The sequence below is a fragment of the Fulvia fulva genome, chromosome 4, assembly GCF_020509005.1.
Source record: "Fulvia fulva chromosome 4, complete sequence".
NCBI lineage: Eukaryota > Fungi > Ascomycota > Dothideomycetes > Mycosphaerellales > Mycosphaerellaceae > Fulvia > Fulvia fulva.
In genome coordinates, this window is record NC_063015.1 from 5,016,607 (window position 1) to 5,041,772 (window position 25,166).

Below are 25,166 nucleotides of genomic sequence, written 5' to 3' on the forward strand. Positions count from 1 at the left end.
TGTGTCCCCTTGGCTTGGGCAGCCTCCAGATGAGATCCCATGCCATGCCAGGCATTTGTACTTTTACACGCCTGTATGCCCCGAACGCCGCGCTGAAAAAGACCGTGCGATGAACTATGTTAGACGGTCTCGATTGCCCACCCCAATGACATCATTACGCAAGATGTCCAGCCAGTCCGAGGAAGAGGGCTTGGGCAACGACCTGTGTCGCCCATAAGCCTACTTTTCGGATACGGCGGTTGCGTTGTTTGTGGTCACCAATGTCGCGGACGAATGCTTCGTATGTCTCTCGAGATAAGTCGTCCAGCAGGCCAGAATCGAAGACGGTCCAGGACCCATCGAACTCACTCAGTCGCTTGATGATGCGGCAACTGATTGGGATGTAGTTTGAGGAGCCGCGGGAGTGTGAGTTGATGTAGGCCACGATGGGTCGGACTGCGGCGTTATTGACGTACGAGAGGTCTCTTGTGAAGATCGGGACACTTGCTCGAACATCGTTCAGGTGGATGTTGATGTCGAAGACGATGAAGCGATTGTGATTCTCGTCTTGGGGCTCCTCGGTCTTGACTTCTTGCTGAACCTGCTCAGGGATATCGTCTCGGTTGTCGATCACGTTCGAGCTGCTGCCACCGTGCTGCACTTGATGCGCTTGATTGGAGACGGTTGCTTCCATGCGATCGTAGAAATCGCTCATGACCTTGGCAATACTTCCGTCTGCGTCGTGCGGTAGCATGACATCCGACACGATGTCAACGTTGCCTTCCTGGATCCACGAGAAAGGACCTTCGACACCTCGGTTGAGATGGTCAATGTTCAGACCTCGCAGCTCAATCCGAGTGTGCTTCTTCCACTGTGACGCGTCTTCCTCCACTCCGTCAATCAGTGACATCCCTGTCGTTCCGTGGACTTGCCTTGGATGCACATTGAACATAGCATTGTCGAACTGTCCAGACATGTGGTTGGCAGACAAGAAGTCGTAAAAGAGCCATTGCTTCCTCAATCTCGGTAGCTCACACATTGACAAGCTGACTTGGAATGGTCGAAAGTTTCTTGGCTGGTGAACTGTCAGCAGCACGTCCTCCATCTTGAAGTTGTCGATCTCGAAGTCTCCGGTGTTGTGCTCGTGGCGATAAGCTTCTGGGGGTGGATCGTCCGGTTTTCGAGGTTGTACTGATGTTCGATCGAGAACACCACGCACTCCTACGATTGACACATCTCTGAGCAGACCTTTGCCATTGAACCACTTCGCGAAGGACAGGCTGACATCGACCTGCTTGATCGTGACATCAAATTGGCTGTAGTTGCCATCGTCTTCGTCCTCGTTCTGTGGACCATACACCGGCCTGTCCTTTTGTGTCTGCGCATAAGCTTGCATGGCTGCAGCTGCTTCTGCGGCCGCTGTTGTAGAAGAGCCCTTTGTGACTGATCGTTGCCTCTTTGCTCTTTCTGGTCGACGGCTCACAAACACATTATTGAAGCGAATCACACCATCTCCCCATCGCGGCACAACTGCGCTCTCGAAGACGATCTTGATGCCGCTGCTTTTGGTCAAGTAGTTGCCAATCCAGCCCGCCAATGTCTCCTGCGCGAAGACCGTGTTGACAGCCCAAATTGCCAGGCTGACGAAAGTGGTCGTTCCAATGATGAGCCAGAGTACATGCCCCCAAAATATCCAGCTCATGAAGGCAAAGATCTCATCCATCGTAAATGGTCGAACACTTCGTATCGAGAACCACTTGAAACGAATTTGCAGTCTATGCCAGAAGCCTGTCGCCGCAGCAAGGAGCTCTTCCTTAGTCGGCCGTTGTAGGTGCGGCAGTCGATCAGAGAGCCAATTGTGCTGCTCCCCTGCATCGGTGCCATGACTGGTATTTTCAGATGTCTTGGACGTTGCTGCTACAGGCTTGCTTCCTGGTGCAGCCTCTGCTCCCCGTGCCGCTGGATTCTCTATAGGACTCTTCTGGTCGCTGCTCCATCTTCTCTGCAGCACCAGCTTCATCGTCCACGGCACCGTCGGTTCCCATGTTCGCGACTGCGTGTGCAGACCTTTCGCCCAGACATGATCCGTTATCTCCGTCGTCGCCGATCGAGGCCGTCTGAAGGGTGTAACCGCGGTTCCAGCATGGTGAGTATGTGAAAGGACGGCTGTCGCGGCAGGTAGTCGAGGTATTAATGTATGCTGCGCCCTGATGGTGGGCGATCGTACCAGTGGAATTGCTGCGATGGGCAAGTTTCCTGAGAAGTGAAGACCTATCCGCGCGACGTCAACCACATGGCGGCTCATCATGCGACGCGCATGCTGGAGACTGTATCTACGGTACAGAGGAAGACTGCTGTTGAGAGCAGACGTCGAAGAAACAGGACGTGATGGCTGGGACTGCACGAACAGGAACAAGCAAAGGCGAAGTCTTCAAATCCTGGTTCTCATCAACGGCCGTCGGCAGCTCCATGACGCGCTTGCCCTATTTCGTTCTTGCATCTCGGAAGCTCTTGCCGCTGCGCAGCATGTGACATTGTCGCCTGAGGCTGCTACGCCAAGCACGCACTTTCGGGAGCGGCCGTCTCCTTCCTCACTCTCTAAATCTGCAGAGGAAGTTGCGACTGACTTGATCGTTCCCAAGGCAGTGTCCACCAAGGCAACATCGCAAACATGCCCAAGGAAGTCAAGCAGAAGTCTGGCTTGATCGTTGGCCTCAATGCTGGCCACGTATGTCTCTCCCATCTGCACCTCGTCGGCGCCAACTGCGACATCGAAGGATGAAGTCTCGAACAAATCACTAACATCACCGCAGCAAGTCACCCCTCGCCAGCCAAAGCCGCGTGTCTCGCGCATGAAGGGTCACTTGAGCAAGCGCACCGCTTTCGTCCGTGATGTCGTCAAGGAGGTCTCCGGGTACGTCGCCCTTGAAGAAAGTCAATGGCGGAAATCAAATCACTAACATGCCTCCCACAGCCTCGCCCCATACGAGCGCCGCGTTATCGAACTCCTCCGCAACAGCAAAGACAAGCGTGCCCGCAAGCTCGCAAAGAAGAGACTCGGAACCTTCGGCCGCGCCAAGCGCAAGGTTGACGAGATGACCAAGGTCATCGCCGAGAGCAGGAGGGCCGGTCACTAAACGGCATGACTACGACTTTGAGACGATACCACAACAGCAGCGGATGGCAGGACGTACGACGGCATGGGGATAACCTGATAACCTCCGACCAGTGTAGCAAGTCTGCCTGGCTCGAGAAGGGCTTTGACAATAGCTGGTTGGCCTTCGTATCTGCGCAATCAAATGTGCAATGAAGCCTGTTCTACCACCGTGTCATTTGCTCAGTACTTGGTACCTTCTCAATTCGTCGACGTGATGCGATCGTCGTTGTTGTGCTGTGCTGCTGTGTGTCTGCGGCGTTTCGTGACTGACCGCTAATTTGTTCCCACTCTTCGTCTCGCTGAAACCGCCTTCCAGTACCCGCTGATTGCACAGTCATGTTGCAGAGCGCATGCGATTGACGCAAAGACGTAATCGAGCATGAGTGCATCCACAGTAAGTCCCGTCTAGTTTGACAAGGTGAACCTTGGAAGTCCAGACACGCAACGCTCCTACCCTTTCCGTCTGGTTTGTTTCCACTTCACTTCCTACCAACCATCTCGACTCAGCTTACCAGGCCTGCACTGTACGCAAAGGTACTCAGCCCTTTACAGCGTTGAAGAGCAGCGTGCACAGGACGGCGAGCGCGGCGCAAGACAACCTTGCTGAAGCAGCCCCATGCAACTGACGATAATTGCAGGTGCTGTTCACCACCATGCCAAGGCAAACGGTTTCCAGCGCATCGCGTGTTCCTGTGCCCACAGAGTCGATGGTTAGACCGGTGCTGCGGCGGCGACTTCCTCGAAGCGAAAGTCAATGAAGTCGAGCTACATGAAGATGAGCTGGACGCCGTTGAGTCCATGGTCGAATCCTTCCATACTGGCGATCCATGCGATGCTCTCGGAGAAGATAGCTCATTTCGATGCAGCCAAGTGCTAGCTGCCCACGTCTACGCTACAGCAGAGAAGTACCAAGTGCCAGATCTGAAGGAGCTAGCACTGGAGAAGTCCAAGGAGGCTGCAGACCCAGACAACAAGCTTGACATGGCCATAGCTGCAAGATTGGTCTACGAGGACATACTGCTGCCAGAGCACGATGGCAAGCTCCACGGGGCAACACTCGACTTATGGATAGCTTCTCAACTTGATGCCACTGATCGCGACTTTCTATTATCAACTCTCACGGACGCGCCAACCTTGACTGCGGACCCCATTCTTCGCCTGCTCGCGGATCGAATATACTGCCTTGCTACGATGACCCTGACCGAGACCGAGGCTGGTCGTCTCGCGGTGAAGTCTGATGTGCTCGAACGCTTTTGGTCCATGGCGTGAAACGCAACGTGGACCGAACGGTTCCCAAATAGAAGAAGAGTATTGCTGAGAAGGATGCAGAGATCGAGCGGCTAAAGTCGACACATGCGGGCGCCGCGAACGTCCTCGATGGAGCAATATTTCGAAACCCGTTAGTCACACATTCCGTTAGTCATGCATGGTGGTGAATAGCGGCGAGGTGTTTTCGATGTATAATGAATGTGTGGGATGTGAGGAGTGTGTTACTGATGGTTCATCGATGCTAATGCGAATGTCAGCTTCGTGGTGGACTGCTTCTGTTTCTGGAAGTCTAGAAGACGGACCTCAGCTCACGAACGTTACGGCGCACCCCGAAATACATATTGACAGGGCGCACAAACATCACCGATCGTAAATTACGAGGCCTCGATCACTGTTAGACCTCCAATGGGCGATCATACTACTCGTGGTTGGTGGCTGTCAAACCACGAGTCAGTTAAGCTTCAGCCACGCATACGTCCCTGACACATGTCCACCAGCTCGACTCCTCCCTTTCTACAAGTGACGTATAACGGGTAGGGAACTGCAAAACTGCTGTTAACATGTCCGATGAACTTCATCTTCATTCCTCACCAGCTAGCAGTTCCTGGAGTCTTTTCAATGGCATCCCGAATCGAAACAGCCAGTGACGCATTAGCAATTTTGTACAAGACAGGCACTCTGAAACAGCATAAGGAAGAGGGCAACGATAAGCAGTTTCACAGCAACGGCATGAACGGAAGGACAATCGGTAGATCATCTTTTGATGGTAATAGCTCGCCCAAGACATACGCGAATGTCCTGAAACAGGAAGAACATCAGCATAGCAACGGCATATCACCAGGATTGACTGATGATCGAATGATTGCTTTCGAAACTGCAGGCATTGCACCCAAACACGACCCAGAGCAGCCTGAAAACGGAGATACAAAGCCATATCTCGACAAGGCAAAAGTGGCGAAGCTCACCAACGGCATCTTGAAACAGGCCTACCAACAGAACGCCAAAGCCGAGTTCACAGAAGCTGTGAATGCCAATCACGTGTCGTTTGACATGACAGCGAATGCTTATAGCAGCGAACAGCAACAAAAGCCACAGGCTGACAAGCAGCAGCTGGAGCAACAACTTCACAACCTCGAGAACTACATGGAGCAACGAAAGCAGGACCAGAACGCGCGGGAGAACAATCAACAAAATGGGCACCACGACGATGAGCAGAACAACCAACAGCATGATCAAGATTATGACCACCAGGACAATCAAGAACCAGAGCAACAGAATGAGCAGCCTAACGGTCAAGATGATGGCAATGAAGACGACACCTACTATGACCGCGAGGCCGCCCAGAATTTCACCTTCTCAGTATTGAGGTAAAGTAGACGCTTTTTCTTCTATCGTTGCCTCAAACTAACATCTCATCTCAGACAAACTCGTAACACTTCCTACCTCGACTTCACCATCTCCAATAACGACACAGACTACAAAGTCAACTCCCTAATCATCAGCTCTCTCTCTACAGCCTTCCAAGAAGTCATCATAGCAGCAAAGGTATGCACACCACCCACCACAAGTAAACGGAAGCGCAAGTGTCTTCATACCCAACCCCTCATCGCAACGACGCCAAAGCTCACCCTAACTCCGTCATTCCAGGACGCCAACGAATCTCGTGTCGAGCTCAAGTCGGATTCTCCTCTCGCAGTCAAGACGATGATCGACTTCTTCAAAACACTGAACTATAACACACCAAACACCCTTTCTCGCCTCGAGGCAGCACAACACCATGTTGCTGTATACCTGATCGCGGAGAAGTACGACATTCCTGGTCTTCGAGACTTGGCAGTCTGGCGATTCGAAAGACCATTCTCGGATTGGGGATACAGCAAAGACGTGCTAGTCCGCATGCTCCCAGACTTGACACAATTCGTGTACGGTAACACACCAGAGAAGTGTCCACTCCGAGTGGCGCTCTTGAGGATCTGGGCGAATGCTCTGAGGCCGAGAAACTTCGAGAGTGTTGACTTTGAGCCGCTGATCGATGAGTTCCCGAGCTTCGGGGCGGACATTATCCACGTACTTGCGAGATTTGCTAGTAGGAATGGTGGACATGAGCAAGGGTGCGATGATTATGGGAACTCCATGGGGACAGATGGGTTCGAGAATGGACGAGGGGGAGGACAAGGGCAGAACAGATACAACGACAACGACGACGAGAACAGTGGTTGGGATGAAGAATAAGAGTATTTTTGAAGCTTTCAACTTTGTGTACAAAGAGCCGGCGTAGTGAGAGTGAAGTTGTAGCAGTATGTACTATGTATGGGAGTTGTCCACCACTGAAGCAGCCACACTGCAACCACCAATCACCAGTCGTTGGAGAATCTTCTGATCAACATTCTAGAAACCCTCGAGACTACCATGCCTACCACAATCTTCGCAAGGAGCATCATCAGCCTGTCTACTATACCCACCCAGCCTCGGACGTCGTGCACAAGCTTATAGATCGCCACAGTCCACATGACCATCATTACGGCTTTCAACGCAAAAGAGCCCCGCTTGCCACTTAATCGGTATACAAGCCAGATCTGCCACTGAATTGCCTGGTGAACTCGCATATGCCACCTCCTCCGCAGAGATGATTGTGCTCTCATCAAAAATCGTAGACAGTCTTCGAGCATCTCTTCCGAGTCTTTCTGGATCAAGCTAGAGCCATCAGTCCGTACACGCGAGCGAGCATACAGCCGCATGTTTCCCTTGCTCTTCCTCCACGAGATGCCTGACAGCATGCTGTTGATATAATGCAGCATCTGACCCCGCCCGGCCTCAGCACGCTTGGCCTCGCCCTGCACCAGTCCCATAAGCCTCTCAACCTCCTCCATGCTCAGCGCCTCCATCCTTTCCCACGGAGACTCCGATGGCGGCCCTTCCTTCACCTCGAACGCTATGCCCGGGAACTCATTCTGCCACCGTCTCAGACCACGAAACAACTCCAACCCTCGAAGCTCCTCGTCCGTCATCAAATGTCCATCCTCGCTCGGCCCGGGTCGATTCCCCACATAAGGTATGAACTGCATCCGCCTTAATCTCGGTAGCTGACCCTGTTTAGCGCGCAGGAGGTCTGCCGGGTATGCAGACACTGTAGTGGCGAATGCGTACAGAACTCTGGTGTTGAAAAGGTGTGACCGGCTATCGATACTCATGGGGACTGTCTGCCTTTCAACGTATGCGCGAGCTGCGGCGAGGAACCAGCGCTTGCTGATGAGGAAGGAGTCGATCTTGTGGGTGCGTGGGATGAATCTGAAGGTAGCATAGTCGAGTCGTTGTGAAGGCATGTGGGCGAGCTCGCGGTATGGGCCTGATCTTGAGTATGCGCACTCGAAGATCATATCCTGGAGCTCTTGAGGTATGGAGAAGATATGGTGGGAAGGCATAGTGGTCGGCGTTGTGCACAATGTGTTGGCCAGCTCGCGGGTTTGGTGATCTCTCATAATGATGAGGATGGAAGAAAGAAAGAGGCGGCTAAATATGTCTGAGATTTGGTCCAAGCCACGAGCTGCGGCGCCGCGGCGTGTGGGACAAGTGAATAACGCGAGAGTCTTGGCAAATTTACACGTGAGTCAAAGTCCACAGGATGAATCGGTTGTGATCGCGCATTTGATAAGCGTCCAAGTCATAGGAACAAGAGTATCGTCATTAGACATCAACACATGCGATGAGCGATCAGTAATGACTGATCTTGAACGTGCCTTGCTAGTAAGGTCGACCATATTCATGTGAGCCTACCATGTTTGTTCTATCTAGGAGCTCTAGCGTGAGAGTACGCATATCTGGATACGAACATTGCTTCAGTCCGCGCAGCCATGCTCTATTGGCGATGAAGTGTTTGCCGAAGATGTGGAGAACACCACATGTCCAACCCATGGGCACACATAACGACACGACTTGTTCCTGCGCATATGCCCGGGCAGCTGCTGTAAAGCAGCGCTTGGAGATTAGCCACTCTTCCGCCTTCGTCTTTCAAGGCCGTCGAACTCGGTTTGTGGATGAGTCTGGCTTCGCGATCTGCTCAATGGCGTTGATGAGCTTGAGATGCGTCGGCTTGGTATAGGCGTACGCGAAAATGATGTATTGGAGTTATTGCGGTTGGTCAAAGATATGTCTTCGTGTACATTTGGCCTTGTTCGCACTGCTTTCGGTAGTCCTGTTAATCCGTTGCGAAGAACCCAGGAGGTATCGCCATGATGGTGTAATGGTCGTGTGTGGATGGTGGAAGCGAATTGAGGTGGTCGGAAGTGATCATAAGTAGAGGGATGAGAGGTGGTCAGAGGTGATATGAGTGAGTCTCAATGGCGTGTCTGGTTGTAGGCTTGGACCTAAACAGAATGCATGACGTCAAATCACGGGGAGAAGTGAATGATTAGCTCACGGATGTGGCATATTGCCGGTCACACAATTCACCTACGCCAAGCGAAAGCACTCGAAAGTGGATACAATTCGCACGTGGCTACATCGACGTTGTTCGATTCGAGGCGAGATCTTGCACGAATCACCTCCGTTGGGGCGATTCAAGAACGGGAGACATGGCCCATTTGATGCCCCGGCAAGTGAGTATCTCGCCTTGGTTGTGTTAGATCGGCGCTGAGTATACATGTATGCCTTCCATTCCTCATAGAGGGCATGAGAGCTCACTCAATTGTGGGCGATACAAGGTCTGTCACGAGCCTCTTGACGTTTATGCCCGAGGCGATGTATTGTTGTGATATCGACTTCATTCCGGTTGACATACAAACCTCAGAAGGCAGCGTGGAGGAGGCTATGAGCGCAAGATATTCGATTTGCAATGACATTCGTGTGTCTGACTATGGTTGAGCCCTGTACTTTCTTTAATGCAGTCGACTCGAGTGGAGTCCTGTGCCCCTGTTCAGCGAGAGCCCGGAGAGCGCTCTATTTCTGCTTTGTTCCGCCCAAGAAGCGTGTCCAGACTTATGAGGTACCAGAATGGTCCAGAACCTACTCAGCAACACCCTCGCAACTGACCCACGCCAGGTGTGCCCCAATCACAGCGAGCAGTATCCACACCATCAGCATCCACTGCTTGTCATGCTGTTGCTGAAGTTCTTTCGTGTACTCGAGCCACAGGTTGTTCACCTCCTCCCTCGCCTCCTCAACCATATGCTCCGCTCTCTCTTGGTCCGCCGGCGTGCTCCACTTCTGGACGGTAGCATCCTCCGTAGTCCCCTTTGTACGGGTATGCTTAGCCGGCAGACTGTCAAGATCGAATTTGGCCAAGTCAAGGGCGCGAGGTGTGTGTGACTTCATTGCGTTCAGGATGAACTCATCCATAGCTTGATCCGCCAGGGTGGACACGTTCGCGCATACCTTCGATTGGGGATAGAGACGAGCGACGGAATCTTCGCCGCCGGTGACGTCGTCGTAGAGTGTTCGCTCTCGTGGCTTTTCTGGGGATGCTGGCGAGGTAACGATGGGCTTGAGGAGCTCTTCGAGGCGCTGTACGTTGGCGCGGAAGTTGTTCAACCTTTGAGGATATGGATCGAAGTGGTCGTTCAGGTACTGCTCGTCTGCCATGGTGACGAAGAATTGGCGTACACCTCGGAGCTTCGCAGTCTCGGTATAGACACTGAGTTGCGTGAGCTGCTCGTTGCTCAGCACGAGCTTCATGCCGGACATGTAATCCAGGTCGATGTCGTCGAGACCCTCGTCCATCACATCACTGAGGTCAAAATGTTCCGGGCCCACTTGTAGTCGCAGTGTGAGGATCTGGCGTGGGCGAGAGAAGGGTCCACTCAGCGTACAAAGGTCGAGCCCATCCGTTATCAGATGCTTGGCGAAGGCGTTGAGAGTGCTACTGTACGTAGATGACTGTTAGCCACATCTGTCACAATCTCGCGCGCGGTCTACTCGATACGTACCTGGTGCCAATCTCGGCAGAGTCTCGAGCGACGTGAAGACTGATGGGACTGTCATGCACATAGGCCTTCGCCGCGGCTACGAACCACTTCTTGCAAACGAGCCACTCGGCGACCTTGTAATGAGCTATTTTGGCCTTGGCCTCCTCTCGGGACAACTGAAGCTTCTTGGTCACCAGCTTGTGTGCCCGAGAGCCGCGAATGACGAGACCGGCATGTTCTGGTTTCTCGTAGGCGTACTCGAAAATGGTATCTTGAAGTTCTTGGGGCAGGTCGAAGAGGCGGAAGTGCTTGCCCGAGGAGTCACCTCCTCCAGTGGCTTCCATCTTGGTGATCGAGTCGCGACGGTGAAGAAGATGGGGTGATGCTGTGGTGGTGCTTACAACAGCTGGAGGGCTGTCTCATAGATGATGCGGTGGTGATGTTGGGAGTCTCGTGTCTGTGGAAAGAGCGTGAGGGACCTTATCTAATGTCGCTTCCTCGAGATGTGAGCGGCGCGAAGTTGTCGTCAAATTTCGAGGTGCGGCAGACTCGGTGAAGACAGCGAGTGAATGCAAGCTGGCCCTCAGGCTGGAGCTGGACCATCAGTGCCACGTGCGTGTTATTCGTTCCAAACGCCAAAGGTGGCGGCTGCATTCGAAACTATTCATTCACTTGCTATCAAAAGGGTATCTTTGGTTTGTGACGCCATGCGCTATGCTTCAAATCAACGAGTCTCTTATACGGCGGGTTACCTCTCAACGCTGGCCAGTCCACGACCACGCCCTCCCATCGTCCACATTCATCCACCTGCCACCCGTCATTGCGTCCCAGCCCATCATGACGCCAAGTGCTCTGCAGCTGGCACTGCTGATGGCACAGACAACGCCATCGCTCTCACTGACGACCGTGAGATCGAGCAGATAAGCACGGCCTACGAGCTGTCGCAATCTTAGTGTTTGCTCCGGAATGTTGACTTTGTAGTCCGTCGATGCTGCCCTCTTGGCGCCACCCAATGAGTAGAACAGTGCGCTGTAGAATCCACCCTCCCAGCCGATATTCTCCTCCACGTGCTTCACATACGGTCCATCTCGAAGAGGTGCCACCGGAGAGGTCTTGTCGAGTCGCTTCTTTGTGGCCAGTTGGATGCGTTCCTGCGCGGGCTGGACACTGAGAGGTGCTGCAGCCTCTAACAACTCCGACGAGTCCATGATATCGGGATCATCCGAGCTCAAGATCAAGGGCGACTTCACATACTCCACGATCGAGGAGAAGTCGTCGAGTGCTTCGTCTCCGCCCAACAGTGTTCGCGAGAGCGACCTCGCGCCACGTGCATACCGTTCCAGCGGCAGATAATCGCGGCTATACTGATACTCGAAAGGGTGTAGGTCACCACGTCGAATCTGCATGCCCACCATTGAACCTCCGTGAGCGGCGGCATCGTCCTTGAGCTTGGCAATGCGCGAAGCCGCGTACAGCGAGTCTTCTCCTGTAAGCTTGAACAGCGCTTTGAAACCGCTGCGTGCCAGGTCGTACACTCGCGACTGTGCCTCCAATCCGTGCTTCCGCGCCACCTGAAACTCTTGCTGAAACGCGGACCCAAACGTCCATCCTGCGGTAGCAGCTGACACCACGAGATGTTTGGCGGTTCGTGGGCATGGTACTCTTTGGTGTGTTGGTGGTGGCGAACACTTCGGCATTGGTGGCGCTGCGAAGTACGATGTATACGAACCCCATGCCCAACGAGTGTCGTCAAGAAAGAACGCTCTTCCTTCGTGTCTGGCGAGGCCGTAACTCATCCATAGCAGCAGCAGCGACTTTCCGAAGCTTGCCTCATCTGATTCAAGTACGAAGGTCAAGCTGCTTTGGCAGGTATCTGCAAATGTGTCTCCAGGAGGAGACAGTGCGCCAGCGTGCTCAGCATCGGCGACATCCAGGAATGTGTGGTCGCTGGTGGTCCGAAAATGCTCCCGCCACCAATGCCGCCTGCCATGAGGCCTAATGGTTGTGCTGATTGTGCGTTGTAACCCAGTGCCTTCTGTACATATGTCTTTGTATTGGTAGCTAGGCAAAGGAAATAGGGCATTGTGCGGTATCGAGATGGTCCACTTTGATGAGCCATGCGAGTCTGTGACGATGAATGCGGCCGGCTCATCAGGGAGGTTGTCGCCAGCAATAAGCTGGGGCTCTTGGTCATCGACCTGGTCGGGTATAGGTGAAGTTGGTATGTACGAAGCGGCTGGCCACCCAAGGATGTATCGCCAGGTGAAGAGAAGTGCGCATAAGGCTGCCAGCAGTATCCGCATTGCTGTCTGTCGACGACATAGAGGTCGTGGTCTATTCTCCTTCGTAATGGGGCCAGGTAGCGTCGGCGATGGTGGTAGTGAGTCCAGGTAGTCCTTCTCGTTCAGACTGCTCCTGCTGGATGTAGAGGATACAGACAAGTTGGTGTTTGTGCGATCCCGCATGTTGGCTGCTGTTGTCCTCATCACATGTAACCACGTCCCGCTAGCGCCACGTCCGTTTGGAGATGACGCTCGAGATGGACTATCGGCTTGTTCCGGCGGATGTGGCCATGCTGGCGCGCGCAACCCGTATGAATGTTCGTGACTTGTGCGTTTGCAAGAAGATGACCTCAGACGGGTGAAGAATAATGTGAGGGAATGATGGAGGAGAGGCCAGCTCTGCCTGTGACGGCCGGTCGCGCAACAGAGGACGAGGGACGAGCAGTGCACACAGTCACCTCGACTGCATCACGGATGCGAGTTGCAAGATTGATAAAGCAGGAAGAAGGAGTCGCACAGCTTCCATAAGGTACCCACGCATGCCGCATGCCACGAAATGCAAGCGATCAAGCTGCCGAAGCAAGCAGCAGCCGTTGTGCCGTGACACGCAGATCCGATGTACAGTACATTGATGCTTCCCACACGCTGGACGGGCCACTAGGAATGCTGTAGTCTACAGAGCGGAGGTGCAGATGGCACGCCGGCGTGAAGCGCGGACATGACCAAAGACAGGGAGTTGGCGTTGGTCGTAGATCCGCCTCTACCTTGAGCTCAGGTACTCGGCCTACGTGGTCTCAGCTTCTACGCTATACCGCAAGCGGGCGCGAAGCTGCACGCACGCTTTGAAAGCTTGGACTGGTTCCTATTGGGCGACGAAGCGAGGTGGTTCTGATCAGCTGAGACTACCTCTACCTGAAACACGCACGCTCGAGGTGTCTCGCTCCGTGCTTGGCAAGTCACGAGGCTCCATCTTCATCTCACCACGTTTCGCCAGACGCCACCTGCCCACATCGCTCACATACATGCTATCGCCCACCGCGTGACAGTTCATGAGACGGCGTGCGTGTTTGCAGCGTGCACACAATACAACCGACCTGCTCAACATGGCACCTTTGCAACGTTTCAGCGTGTCTCAAGTCAAGCCAAGCGATCTGCGTGCTGCACCAACCACACCAGACAGGGGAGAGCTCCCCCGTGCGTGGAGACGACGATGAAGTCAGCGCGCAACTCTCGCAGTCTTGACTTTGAACTTCAATGCATGACGGTCGCAGCATCTCCTGGACTTCTCCTGAGCCCTGACTGCCTTCATCCACATGACATAACAGGCCCGTCGCTGCTGTCGTGGATTGATGTAAGACAGGACCGCCTTATAACCCCGGAGCTGCTCAGCCTAACGACTTCGTGCCGACATTGTCGCACAGAATTGTCTAGCGCTGCATTCTGATCTCATCGTCATCGTCCACGGAGCTGAGAAAAACGGGCGAGCGTCATGACTCGGGTTGGACGTCGAACCTGAAATAGCAGACGCGCGATTAATAGGAGTATGAAGATCGCTTTGCTCTGACTCTCACGCCGAGATGAGGCACAGCAAGACCTTGCGCGTGAGATTGTCACGGTCACGGCAGCTTCAGGATTTCTTAAGAATGCTCTCTGCAGGCAACAGTCGCACATTGTATTTGGCTTTTGCACATCGGCTTTTCAGTGTCATCATGCCATAAACATCAATCGTCTCAGTCGTCGCTATGCTATGCGTCTATACTTCAGCCTTTTCCGGCGAAGTCTCCTTCGACTCTTGAGCCCACATCGCTGCCAGCGTTGATTGCTACTGCGTAATCATCCTCCGGGCCCTCTGCGACAGATCCGGAACTGGAGATGGACGTTCTGGTCCGTCTGCATGGCCGTTCATTCGATCTTCACCATCCTCGTCGCTCTTTTCAGTGTCGTTCGCTACCACTTCTGCCTTCTGTGCCGAAGACCACCGTCTGAGTCGCAATGCAGCGTTGTCGACTGTGGTCCTGCGGTCCAGTGACGGCTTGCCGTTGCCGGGTTCAGCCTTCGCAGCACATCGACCTCGAAGGCCGCATAACGTCGCCAATGATGATGAAATACTCCAATGAGAAAACGAAACTCTTCTGGCGCCTGATGTCTTCTTCATAGGCTCGGTTTAGATGAGCAGAAGAATGTCCTGGTCTGTGCAGGTAGTCGAAGATTTGGTCCATATCAAAGACATCATGGCCAGTATAATGTAGAGCACCAAATAGCATGGGGCTTGGCTCCTGCGCGATAGTAATCCTCCCAACGGCGCGCCGAGCCTTCTCAGGCTTGTTGATCTCTCTGATGGTATTCCATATAGTCAAGGCATTTGATGGACCTTTCTCACTCTCGGGGAGTTCGACTGCTAGAGGGGCGCCATCTGGTCCGACATCAAACACTTGATGGTTACTGAGATGACTCCGGTCACTGAAATCGCTCTTGTGTATCGGAAACAGGTTATGTCGTTGAATCACAAAAGGTTTGTTGACTACGCCATCGAGGATCTCTTGGCTGGCAGCGTTCCATTTGTGAGACCGATGATGCTGCCTAAGTCCCTCGTGGTCGTAGAGCGCATGCGGCAGAGGGAAGGTAGCTCAGTAGGCTCGAGCACAAAGGACACGCTACAGCTCCAGCGCGGCCAGGTGCTGAAGGTATCGATGCCACTGTATGGGCATCACGCTACGAGGTCGCGTCAAGGCGAGCACAAAAGTAAGCAATATTCTCCCAGTATTCAGTGCTCAAGAGACACAGCTGTATTCTGCAGTTCGCCACAGACTGAATCGGCGGCTCCGGGCTCGCGCGCGTGTTCCGGGTTGTGAGCAGTCGCTGGAAAGGGCATGTGACGACCGGTAGCGACACTATACAAGTGTGGTTGATAAAAGAAGCGCCTGTGTCTGCATAGTGCAATCCACCAGCAATGTCGTAAGATGTCCTGATGATGTGGAAGAGAAGCAAGCGAGTGTGGCGCGATCTCTTGTGGTGACTTGTGAGTCAGTTGGCGGGGCTCTGCGCGATGATGCCGGCCTGGGTTCTTTTCCAAAACACCAGATGTCCGTCAAAGTCCGCAACTCTCCTTTTCCTTTCCCTCCTGCATATACACTCTTGCTTCGCTCGGAAGTCAGCCGGGCCTCTCGTCTTTCTAACGCCTTCACCAACTTCAGAAACCCACTCCGACACCCCTCGCGACAAAGCCCCGATCCCGGAGAACAATCACAACCGCAATCATGGCGCCCTCGAAAGCCCCCGTGTCGTGGGATGACGACGAGTCCGGCTCCGACAGCACCACCCCATCCTCGCCGCCGGCACCTGCAGTCGCCGTGCGCCGCAACAAGTTCGACGACGAGGAAGACGAAGATGTTCTCGAGTCGTGGGATGCCGCGGAAGACAGCGAAGAGGAGCGCGAAAAGGCAAAGAAGGCCGCCGAGGCCAAGGCCAAGGCAGACGCGCTTGCAAAGGCGAACGCGAAATCCAAGTCGCAGCGGATAGAGGAGAAGCGCAACGAGCGACTACGACAGAAGGCCGAGACCCTTGACTTGGAGGACAGCGATGAGGATGAGGCGACAAGGCGGGAGCGACAGCGGCAAGCCGAGAAGGACGGCGACTTTGCCGCCGCTGAGGATCTTTTCGGTGGCGTTGGTGGCGTGCCCGAGAGTAGAAGCAAGGCCACAAAGGCTGTGACAGTCCAAGCGAGCAACGCGCCGGAGGACAAGGTCGACCTTTCGAAGTTGAGCATCTTCAACCCGAATACTGCACTGCAGTTTAACAAGCTTCGCGAGGTACTCGTGCCACTGCTGAATCAGAACGGCAAGAAACCACACTACGAGCTGTTCATGAAAGAGTTCACGAAGCAGATCGTGCGCGACCTGAACAGCGAGCAGGTCAAGAAGTTGGCCAGTGGTCTTACAACAATCAGCAACGAGAAGCTGAAGGAGGAGAAGCTGGCCGAGAAGGGTGGAAAGAAGAGCAAGGCGGCAAAGACGAAGACGAGCCTGAATGCTAGCAGGAACCTGGCAAGCACGGCTGATGTGGGTGCTTACGATGATGATGGTCTTGATGAGTATGTCTGATTGCCTCAAATCTCGTGTGTTTTACTAACATCTCTGCAGTGGTGACTTCATGTGAGGCTTCGCGACAACGGTATCACGACTGATTTCTGGCTCGGTGGTCGGCGTTCGGCAGCTTTGCGTGCAGACCACCTTTGAACATCTGATTCGACACTCGATTAGCGTATGAAGCACACACAATGGCGAAAGGCGTAAGCGTGCAATACGAAAGCATTGACGTAACGAGTAGCTCTTATCAGCATAATAGAGGTATTGACTAGATGATGTTTCAAGATCTTCTCTCACTCTAGTCAACGGGCCCGACGCATAGCCATTCCCCTCCCGAGTATGAGGCTTGACTGCTCATCGAGTACCAGACAAGGCCGCTGCTCACGCCGTAGCATCAAACGCATGGCCTCTAGAACGCATAAAACATTCAAACCCCAAAGACCTGGGTATTACGCAGTGCAGGTAGCCGGACCATAGTTTGCTGTGAGTCGTATCCAAGGCACAAAAGACTTGTCCTCACAAGCACTACACAAAGATCTGCGTTACGGGAGGAGATACCGGGATCCATCATCCTCTATTTACCGGCAGAAGATTTGAGCAACGACATACATGTGATAGCGGCGCTGAATGAACAGCTATCTTGCCTCAAGGCCCAGGAAGACCACCATCGAAGGCAGCACTAGGCCCGATGCTCAGACAGGTAACGAAGCACAGACTCCAAGAGACGAGATTCTCGTTGGCTCTGCTACGCGGGTGTACTCGAGTACCATTTTGTCAGACTATAGAATTATTTGGAAACCAATACGCTCGATGGAGATTACCTCAGACTCTTCGGATTAACCAAGATCACAGGCTCATATCCTCCTCCATCGGTACTTGCCCAATTCAGGAGTTTGCTCTTCGCAGTACCATCGATACAAGCCAATACTACGTTCCTACCATCCTCCGCGCTCTCGCCGTATACAACTTCCGGCTCAGCCCTCAAGCCAGCAGCACGCTGTACCTGCTCGACCGAATCCAGCGGGCCGGTCAATTCTACAAGGTACGTAATGCCCGAGTCCTCAGCAGCAGGCACCAGATTCGGCAAAGCAGCTTTCTTCTGCTGCAGATTCAACTCATATTCGTATGTTTCGCGGTCGTGACCTTCCGCTTCCTTCTCCACTCGAATGAGGTCCCAGTGTTCGTCCGAGATTCGGGTGCGGGTCAGGTCATTGCGGTGGGAGATGATGAGATCTATGGCATCGTCTGAGGAGATCTCGAAGAGTTTGGACCAGCGGGTGGATGTGGTGGAGATTGGTTCTGGTCTCGAAGTGGTGGTGTCGTTATTGGGAGTGGCGTTCCAGGCGTTACCAGCTAGGGCCTCGAGTTCGTGTTGGAGGGTAAGATCGTCCATAGCGGAGTTGGCTGTAGTTGCAGGGGAAGCGATGGTGATTCGACATGTCACCCACTTTATAGCGTGTGGAGAAGGAGCCCGTGACTCAACTTTCAGCCGTCTGCCCTCACGTCATACGCTATGTGGCGAATGGTCTCTTGTGGGTTGAGCGCGAGGAGAAGGACAGGTCGGTGTCGTTGTGCATTCAGGAGAGGGACAGAAGTATCGTCAAGCAGCGAAGTTCAACAACATAACTCTGTGTTTGTGGTTCCGCTTCGAAAGCTTACCTTGGAGAACTGGAAGGGGCGCAACCGGTGCTTCATGTTGTCAAATCGTCTAGATAGTCAACACACATGCCGCTTAGCAGGCGAGGAACTCATAGCGGCGGGTCAGACTCTGCACATCTATCACGTGTCGTAATGTCTGTGCTTCGAGATCTTTATCAACACGTACGACGAGATGATGTGAAGGTCGGCGATAGAACGAGCTTACCGCTGATGGTGCAACCTTCAGATCTGTCGATACAACGCGCCCATGGCAAGCAGCGCTCCTACCGCATGTAACCGTTCAACAAGTCAGGCTGCAAGCATGGTCGTCGAACAGCGTAGAATGGATCCGACCCTGAGTCCAAGAGCAACCTTGGAGTTGAATGATTTTCTTGGCCTAAGCCTCTTGCTCGGGCATAAATGCATAAGCTTGCCCTGACAATTCGCGATGAGTCGGTTTCGTACGGTCGAGCCAGCACGCTGGACGATCGACGTGTTGTCATATCGGCAAGCCGGGCAATCTTCTGCGCGCATGAGTGCAGCTGTAGCACGGATCCTGCAAGACGGCGTAGAACAAAGGACGCGCTCGCCTCAGCATGGGCACGATTTCGTGGAGCGGGTGCTTCGGAAAGCAGTCGATGTTGCCGTGTGTGACCAGATGATGGCATGTGCGCTGTTGTGGAATTGTGACGTTGCGGAGCTCTCGGCAATGCGCATGGACGCGGGACCATCCGTGGCAGCTGGTTGCGCTGTCCTCTCAATAGTGTCTCCTAATGATGCTGCAGGCCAGGCAATCACGACTCCAACACATACACCTTCCGCCACGCTGTTACGATTCCATTCCGCTCCTTTCGAACCGATATACGCACCGTAATACTCCCATTGACGCGCCACAACCTCGCATGCCGCCATCATGGCGTCGCTACCCATCAAGTTCACAGAACAGCTGAACCTCACCTCTGTTGGAATACAGGTACGCGCGCCATCACCCCATGGCGAATGCCACTGACTGTGCACATAGCCCGCATCAATAGGCTTCAACTCTTGCACCCTCGAATCCGACCACTTCGTCTGCGTACGCCAAAAAGTCGACGACAATGCACAGCCAGAGGTCATCATCATCAACCTCAAGAATGGCAACAGTGTCATGCGCCGGCCCATCAAGGCCGACAGCGCCATCATGCACTGGAACAAGGAGATCATTGCGCTCAAGGCCGGCGGCAAGACGCTACAGATCTTCGACCTGGCACAAAAGAGCAAGATCAAGAGCACAACGATGAACGAGGACGTCGTCTTCTGGAAGTGGTTCAGTGATTCGTCGCTCGGCCTTGTGACGGACACCAGCGTATACCACTGGAACATCTTCGATCCGGCGCAGGTCGCGCCACAGAAGATGTTCGACCGCAACCAGAACCTGGCAGGCTGCCAGATCATCAACTACCGCGTGGCTGACGACGAGAAGTGGATGGTCGTGGTAGGAATCTCGCAGCAGCAAGGTCGCGTGGTTGGCAGCATGCAGCTCTACTCGCGGGATCGAGGCATCAGCCAGGCCATTGAAGGACACGCTGCAGCATTCGGCACACTACGGTTAGAGGATGCGCCTGCTGACTCCAAGCTGTTCACATTCGCGAACCGATCAGCGACCGGCGCCAAGCTGCACATCGTCGAAGTCGATCACCAAGCGCCGAACCCGGTCTTCCAGAAGAAAGCAGTCGACATCTACTTCCCAGCTGAGGCGACGAATGACTTCCCGGTGGCCATGCAGGTCTCATCGAAGTACAAGGTCATCTACCTGGTCACCAAGTACGGCTTCATCCACCTCTACGACCTCGAGACCGGCACGACGATCTTCATGAACCGCATTTCGAGCGACACGATCTTCACAACGGCAGGCGATGAGGACGGTTCGGGTATAATTGGCGTGAACAGGAAGGGACAGGTGCTCACTGTGAACGTTGACGAGAACACCGTCATCCCATACCTCCTCCAGAACCCAGAGAATGCCGAGCTTGCGTACAAGCTTGCGTCAAGAGCAGGATTGCCGGGTGCGGATTCGTTATACCAGCAGCGATTCGACCAGCTTTTGAACATGGGAGACTACCAGCAAGCCGCCAAGACTGCTGCAAACTCTCCTCAGGGTTTCCTCCGAACACCACAAACGATCGAACGCTTCAAGTCGGTGCCTCAGCAGCCGGGTCAGCTGTCTGTGATCTTGCAGTACTTTGGTATGCTGCTTGACAAGGGCAAGCTCAACCAGCACGAGACACTCGAGCTTGCGAGACCGGTTCTGCAGCAGAATCGGAAGCACCTCCTGGAGAAGTGGATGAAGGAGGGTAAGCTTGGTTGCTCAGAACAACTTGGTGACCTGGTTCGCCTACACGATGTGGCTCTCGCACAACAGATTTACCAGGAAGCTGGTGCTTCACAAAAGGTCATCGCAGCTATGGCTGAGTCTGGCAGCTTCGACCAGATCCTACCATACGCACGCCAAGCGGGATACACACCGGACTTCAATGGTCTGATCCAGCATATCTGCAGGGTCAATCCTGACAAGGTTTGTTATGAGCACGCTGGCAGCTCTTCGCTTTTTACTAACCGCATCAATAGGGTGCCGAATTCGCCACAAGCATCGCCCGTGAAGATCCCAGCTTGATCGATGTTGAGCGGACTTTGGACATTTTCCAGTCGCAAGGCATGATTCAGCAAGCCACGGCCTTCCTGCTCGATGTACTCGCACCGAACTTACCAGAGCAAGGCCACCTCCAGACTCGTCTCCTCGAGATGAACCTAACGAATGCGCCACAAGTCGCCGATGCCATCCTTGGCAACGAGATGTTCTCGTACTATGACAAGGCGAAGATCGCACAACTTTGCGAGAACGCTGGGCTCTTGACACGAGCGCTCGAGCACTACGAGGACGGTGCCAGCGTAAAGCGGTGCATTGTGCAAACGGATAAGATTCCCGAGGAGTTTTTGACCAATTACTTTGGCCGCCTTACCGTTGACCTCGCCATGGAGTGTCTCGACGAGATGCTCAAGGTCAACATCCGCCAGAATCTGCAAGCTGTGATTCACGTCGCAAAGAAGTACTCGGATCTCTTCGGGCCGACCAGAATCATCGACCTCCTCGAGAAATACCGCACTGCAGAAGGTCTGTACTTCTACCTCGGTGGCATTGTTAACCTCAGCGAGGACAAGGAGGTCACCTTCAAGTACATCGAGGCGGCGACTACCATGGGTCAGCTTCAAGAAGTCGAGCGTATCTGTCGCGAGAGCAACCACTACGACCCGGTCAGTACCGTCATGTCAAAGCCAAATCTGTGGTCATCTGCTAACAGCCTTATAGGAGAAAGTCAAGAACTTCCTCAAGGAGGCCAAGCTCTCCGAGCAGCTGCCACTCATCATCGTCTGCGATCGATTCAACATGGTACACGACCTTGTGCTATACCTGTACAAGAACCAGCAGTTCAAGTCGATCGAGGTCTACGTCCAGCGAGTCAACCCAGCCCGGACGCCTGGTGTCATTGGTGGTCTGCTTGACGTGGACTGTGACGAGAACATCATCAAGGGTCTCTTGAACTCTGTCTCTCCCGCATCAATCCCAATCGATGAGTTGGTCCAAGAAGTTGAGTCGCGCAATCGACTCAAGCTTCTGCTACCTTTCTTGGAGAGCACATTGCAGCAAGGCAACCAGCAGCAAGCTGTGTACAATGCTTTGGCCAAGATCTACATCGATAGCAATTCGAACCCCGAGCAATGGCTTAAGGACAACGATCAGTACGACACCCTCCAGGTTGGCAAGTACTGTGAGAAGCGTGACCCCAACTTGGCTTTCATTGCCTACAGCAAGGGACAGAACGATCTTGAGTTGATCAGTATCACCGTAAGTCCAGACAAATCAGTGACATCGTGCAAATACTGACTATGTGGTAGAATGAGAACTCCATGTTCAAAGCCCAGGCACGCTACCTCCTGGACCGTGCTGATTCGGAGATCTGGTCTTACGTTCTCTCCGACAACAACATCCACCGAAGATCTTTGGTTGATCAGGTCATTTCAACCGCAGTACCAGGTAAGTTGGTGGTCTTGTGCGCCGCGCTGCTATTTTGAAAGCACGGCAGTGCCTTTTTTGAGGGTCGTGTTGCGCTAACATCTTTCTTGCAGAATCTCAAGATCCCGAACAGGTCTCAATCGCTGTCAAGGCCTTTATCGATGCCGACATGCCTGTCGAACTCATCGAGCTTCTGGAGAAGATCATCCTCGAGCCATCCGTCTTCAGCGACAACGCTAACTTGCAGAACTTGCTTATGCTGACAGCCGCCAAGTCTGATCGCGGCCGTGTCGCAGGCTACATCGAGCGGCTCGATCAATACAGCCCAGACGACATCGCACAGCAGTGTATCGAGGTTGGCATGTACGAGGAAGCTTTCCTCATCTACAAGAAGACCGGCAACCACCTCGAGGCAGCCAACGTGCTTGTCGACCACGTCGTCAGCATCGACCGCGCACAGGAATACGCCGACCAGGTCGATCTTCCTGAAGTGTGGAGTCGAACTGCCAAGGCACAACTCGATGGTCTCCGTGTGACAGATTCGATCGAGTCCTACATCCGTGCCCAGGACCCATCGAACTACAACGAAGTCATCGAGACAGCAACACATGCTGGAAAGGACGATGATCTCATCAAGTATTTGCGCATGGCACGGAAGACTCTCCGCGAGCCGCCAGTCGATACCGCACTTGCCTTCTGCTACGCTCGCACCAATCAACTACCTGAGCTCGAGGATTTCCTGCGCTCGTCGAACGTCGCCAACATCGAGGAATCTGGAGACAAGGCGTATGAGGAGGGCTACCACGAGGCAGCGAAGATCTTCTTCACTTCGATCTCGAACTGGGCCAAGCTCGCAACGACTCTCGTACACCTCAACGACTACCAAGCTGCTGTTGAGTGTGCGCGAAAAGCCAACAGCGTCAAGGTCTGGAAGCAGGTCAACGAGGCTTGTGTGGCCAAGAAGGAATTCCGCCTTGCGCAGATCTGCGGTCTCAACCTTATCGTGCACGCCGAGGAGCTCACCGACCTGGTCAAGCAGTACGAGCGTAATGGCTACTTCGATGAGCTCATCTCGCTCCTGGAAGCTGGTCTCGGTCTCGAGCGGGCTCACATGGGCATGTTCACCGAGCTTGGTATCGCACTCAGCAAGTACCACCCAGAGCGTGTTATGGAGCATCTTCGTATCTTCTGGGGTCGGATCAATATCCCCAAACTGATTCGCGCTGTTGAGGAAGCACACCTATGGCCAGAGCTCGTCTTCCTGTACACTCACTACGACGAGTTCGACAATGCAGCACTCGCCATGATGGAGCGTGCTGCAGATGCATGGGAGCACCAGTCCTTCAAGGAGACGATCGTCAAGGTCGCAAACCTGGAAATCTACTATAGGGGTCTTAACTTCTACCTTCAGGAGCAACCGTCACTGATTACCGACTTGCTGCAAGCACTCACCCCCCGCATCGATGTTAACCGAGTTGTTAAGATGTTCGAGAAGTCCGACAATATCCCACTCATCAAGCCTTTCCTGCTGAATGTGCAGTCTCAGAACAAGCGCGCTGTCAACGATGCGATCAACGACCTCCTGATCGAGGAGGAGGATTACAAGCAGCTGCGCGACAGCGTTGAGAACTTCGACAACTATGAGGCAGTGGCTCTCGCCCAGCGGTTGGAGAAGCATGAACTCGTCTTCTTCCGACAAATCGCCGCCAGCATCTACCGCAAGAACAAGAGATGGGACAAGTCCATCCAGCTGTCAAAACAGGACAAGCTTTACAAAGACGCCATCGAGACATCTGCCATGTCAGGCAAGACCGAAGTCGTGGAGGAGCTTCTTCGTTACTTTGTCGACATCGGCAGCAAGGAGTGCTACGTGGGTATGCTCTACGCATGCTACGACCTCATTCCTCTGCACACTGTCATGGAGATCTCGTGGCGTCACGGACTTAACGACTTCACGATGCCTTTCATGATCAATTACATGTCACAACAGGCATCAACCATTTCGGAGTTGAAGAGGGATAACGACGAGCGAAAGGCAAAGGAGGCTGCCAATGCGAAGCCAGAGGAGACTGGGCCAATTCTGGGTCAATCAAGACTCATGCTGACACAGGGACCTATAGGCCAGCCGAATGGCATCATGCCGCAGCCAACGGGATATGGAGGAGTAGCACCTATGGGTATGACTGGTGGCTTTAGATAGGATCAGAGTCAGCGCCATGGCCGGGGCAATGGATCTGAAAACAACGAAGCGCCTAGGCGCTAATGTGATAGTACGCAGGTATGTCAATCATGTATTCTATGCGGTAGCATAGAACTGTGCAATAGCATGGGGATCAGCGTTGGCTGTACATTGAGAAGTAATTCGTCGTACCATCTCTGTATTCCAAGACTACTTTTCAGGCAGCGCGTCCGGTGCTTCGAGCTATTCTGACCTCTCTACGGTGCCAGGGCGACTATGCGAGGGTAATGGTCAACGCAGAGCCTCGAGCGCATCTATAAATGCTACTTCTCCGGTCTACTACCTAACTACTGTTATAAGCAAGAGTACAGGGGCACACGATTTAGGTAAAACGGAGTGCTCCGAGCCATTCTCGCTCTTCTGTGGTGCCCTGGCGGCCGTTCGAGACTCGATTTCTATGCGAACCGGCGACCGCACCCTCAAATACCACATCGCGGCCCTCCTGCCTCGTGGACTTGCGGCCATACATTCTGTGTTAGTCAAGCCTGCGCACCTAGTGCTTCGAGCCACATTCGCTTTTCTGCGGTGCCGGGGCGGCTGTGTCACAGTAGTTCTTCACGCAGATT

At 53.6% G+C, this 25,166-nt stretch overlaps 10 protein-coding genes across 10 annotated transcripts; 5 read left to right on the top strand and 5 right to left on the bottom strand.

Moving 5' to 3' along the window:
* Positions 1-154: 154 nt before the first annotated feature.
* CLAFUR5_05098 (Mitochondrial distribution and morphology protein 31) lies at positions 155-2,284 on the bottom strand (the record flags this gene model as incomplete). Its single annotated transcript, XM_047904246.1, has 1 exon — positions 155-2,284. The coding sequence occupies one exon, from the start codon at positions 2,282-2,284 to the stop codon at positions 155-157; it is 2,130 nt and encodes a 709-aa protein (XP_047761035.1).
* A 366-nt stretch (positions 2,285-2,650) lies between these two features.
* CLAFUR5_05099 (60S ribosomal protein L36) lies at positions 2,651-3,116 on the top strand (the record flags this gene model as incomplete). Its single annotated transcript, XM_047904247.1, has 3 exons — positions 2,651-2,707; positions 2,793-2,893; positions 2,954-3,116. The coding sequence occupies 3 exons, from the start codon at positions 2,651-2,653 to the stop codon at positions 3,114-3,116; spliced, it is 321 nt and encodes a 106-aa protein (XP_047761036.1).
* Positions 3,117-3,934: 818 nt separating this feature from the next.
* On the top strand, positions 3,935-4,405 carry CLAFUR5_05100 (uncharacterized protein; the record flags this gene model as incomplete). The annotated part of the gene is made up of 1 exon (XM_047904248.1): positions 3,935-4,405. One exon carries the CDS (start codon positions 3,935-3,937, stop codon positions 4,403-4,405), a length of 471 nt encoding a protein of 156 aa, XP_047760395.1.
* Positions 4,406-5,023: 618 nt separating this feature from the next.
* CLAFUR5_05101 (uncharacterized protein) lies at positions 5,024-6,637 on the top strand (the record flags this gene model as incomplete). The annotated part of the gene is made up of 3 exons (XM_047904249.1): positions 5,024-5,772; positions 5,827-5,950; positions 6,053-6,637. 3 exons carry the CDS (start codon positions 5,024-5,026, stop codon positions 6,635-6,637), a joined length of 1,458 nt encoding a protein of 485 aa, XP_047760396.1.
* Positions 6,638-6,759: 122 nt separating this feature from the next.
* CLAFUR5_05102 (uncharacterized protein) lies at positions 6,760-7,827 on the bottom strand (the record flags this gene model as incomplete). Its single annotated transcript, XM_047904250.1, has 1 exon — positions 6,760-7,827. One exon carries the CDS (start codon positions 7,825-7,827, stop codon positions 6,760-6,762), a length of 1,068 nt encoding a protein of 355 aa, XP_047760397.1.
* A 1,579-nt stretch (positions 7,828-9,406) lies between these two features.
* On the bottom strand, positions 9,407-10,649 carry CLAFUR5_05103 (uncharacterized protein; the record flags this gene model as incomplete). Its single annotated transcript, XM_047904251.1, has 2 exons — positions 9,407-10,262; positions 10,327-10,649. The coding sequence occupies 2 exons, from the start codon at positions 10,647-10,649 to the stop codon at positions 9,407-9,409; spliced, it is 1,179 nt and encodes a 392-aa protein (XP_047760398.1).
* Positions 10,650-11,060: 411 nt separating this feature from the next.
* Positions 11,061-12,791, bottom strand: CLAFUR5_05104 (uncharacterized protein; the record flags this gene model as incomplete). Its single annotated transcript, XM_047904252.1, has 1 exon — positions 11,061-12,791. The coding sequence occupies one exon, from the start codon at positions 12,789-12,791 to the stop codon at positions 11,061-11,063; it is 1,731 nt and encodes a 576-aa protein (XP_047760391.1).
* A 3,053-nt stretch (positions 12,792-15,844) lies between these two features.
* CLAFUR5_05105 (Eukaryotic translation initiation factor 3 subunit J) lies at positions 15,845-16,742 on the top strand (the record flags this gene model as incomplete). The annotated part of the gene is made up of 2 exons (XM_047904253.1): positions 15,845-16,677; positions 16,727-16,742. The coding sequence occupies 2 exons, from the start codon at positions 15,845-15,847 to the stop codon at positions 16,740-16,742; spliced, it is 849 nt and encodes a 282-aa protein (XP_047760392.1).
* Positions 16,743-17,489: 747 nt separating this feature from the next.
* CLAFUR5_05106 (uncharacterized protein) lies at positions 17,490-18,065 on the bottom strand (the record flags this gene model as incomplete). Its single annotated transcript, XM_047904254.1, has 1 exon — positions 17,490-18,065. The coding sequence occupies one exon, from the start codon at positions 18,063-18,065 to the stop codon at positions 17,490-17,492; it is 576 nt and encodes a 191-aa protein (XP_047760785.1).
* A 1,158-nt stretch (positions 18,066-19,223) lies between these two features.
* On the top strand, positions 19,224-24,561 carry CLAFUR5_05107 (putative clathrin heavy chain; the record flags this gene model as incomplete). Its single annotated transcript, XM_047904255.1, has 6 exons — positions 19,224-19,283; positions 19,332-20,864; positions 20,918-21,601; positions 21,657-22,193; positions 22,244-22,382; positions 22,475-24,561. 6 exons carry the CDS (start codon positions 19,224-19,226, stop codon positions 24,559-24,561), a joined length of 5,040 nt encoding a protein of 1,679 aa, XP_047760394.1.
* Between the last annotated feature and the right edge of the window lie 605 nt (positions 24,562-25,166).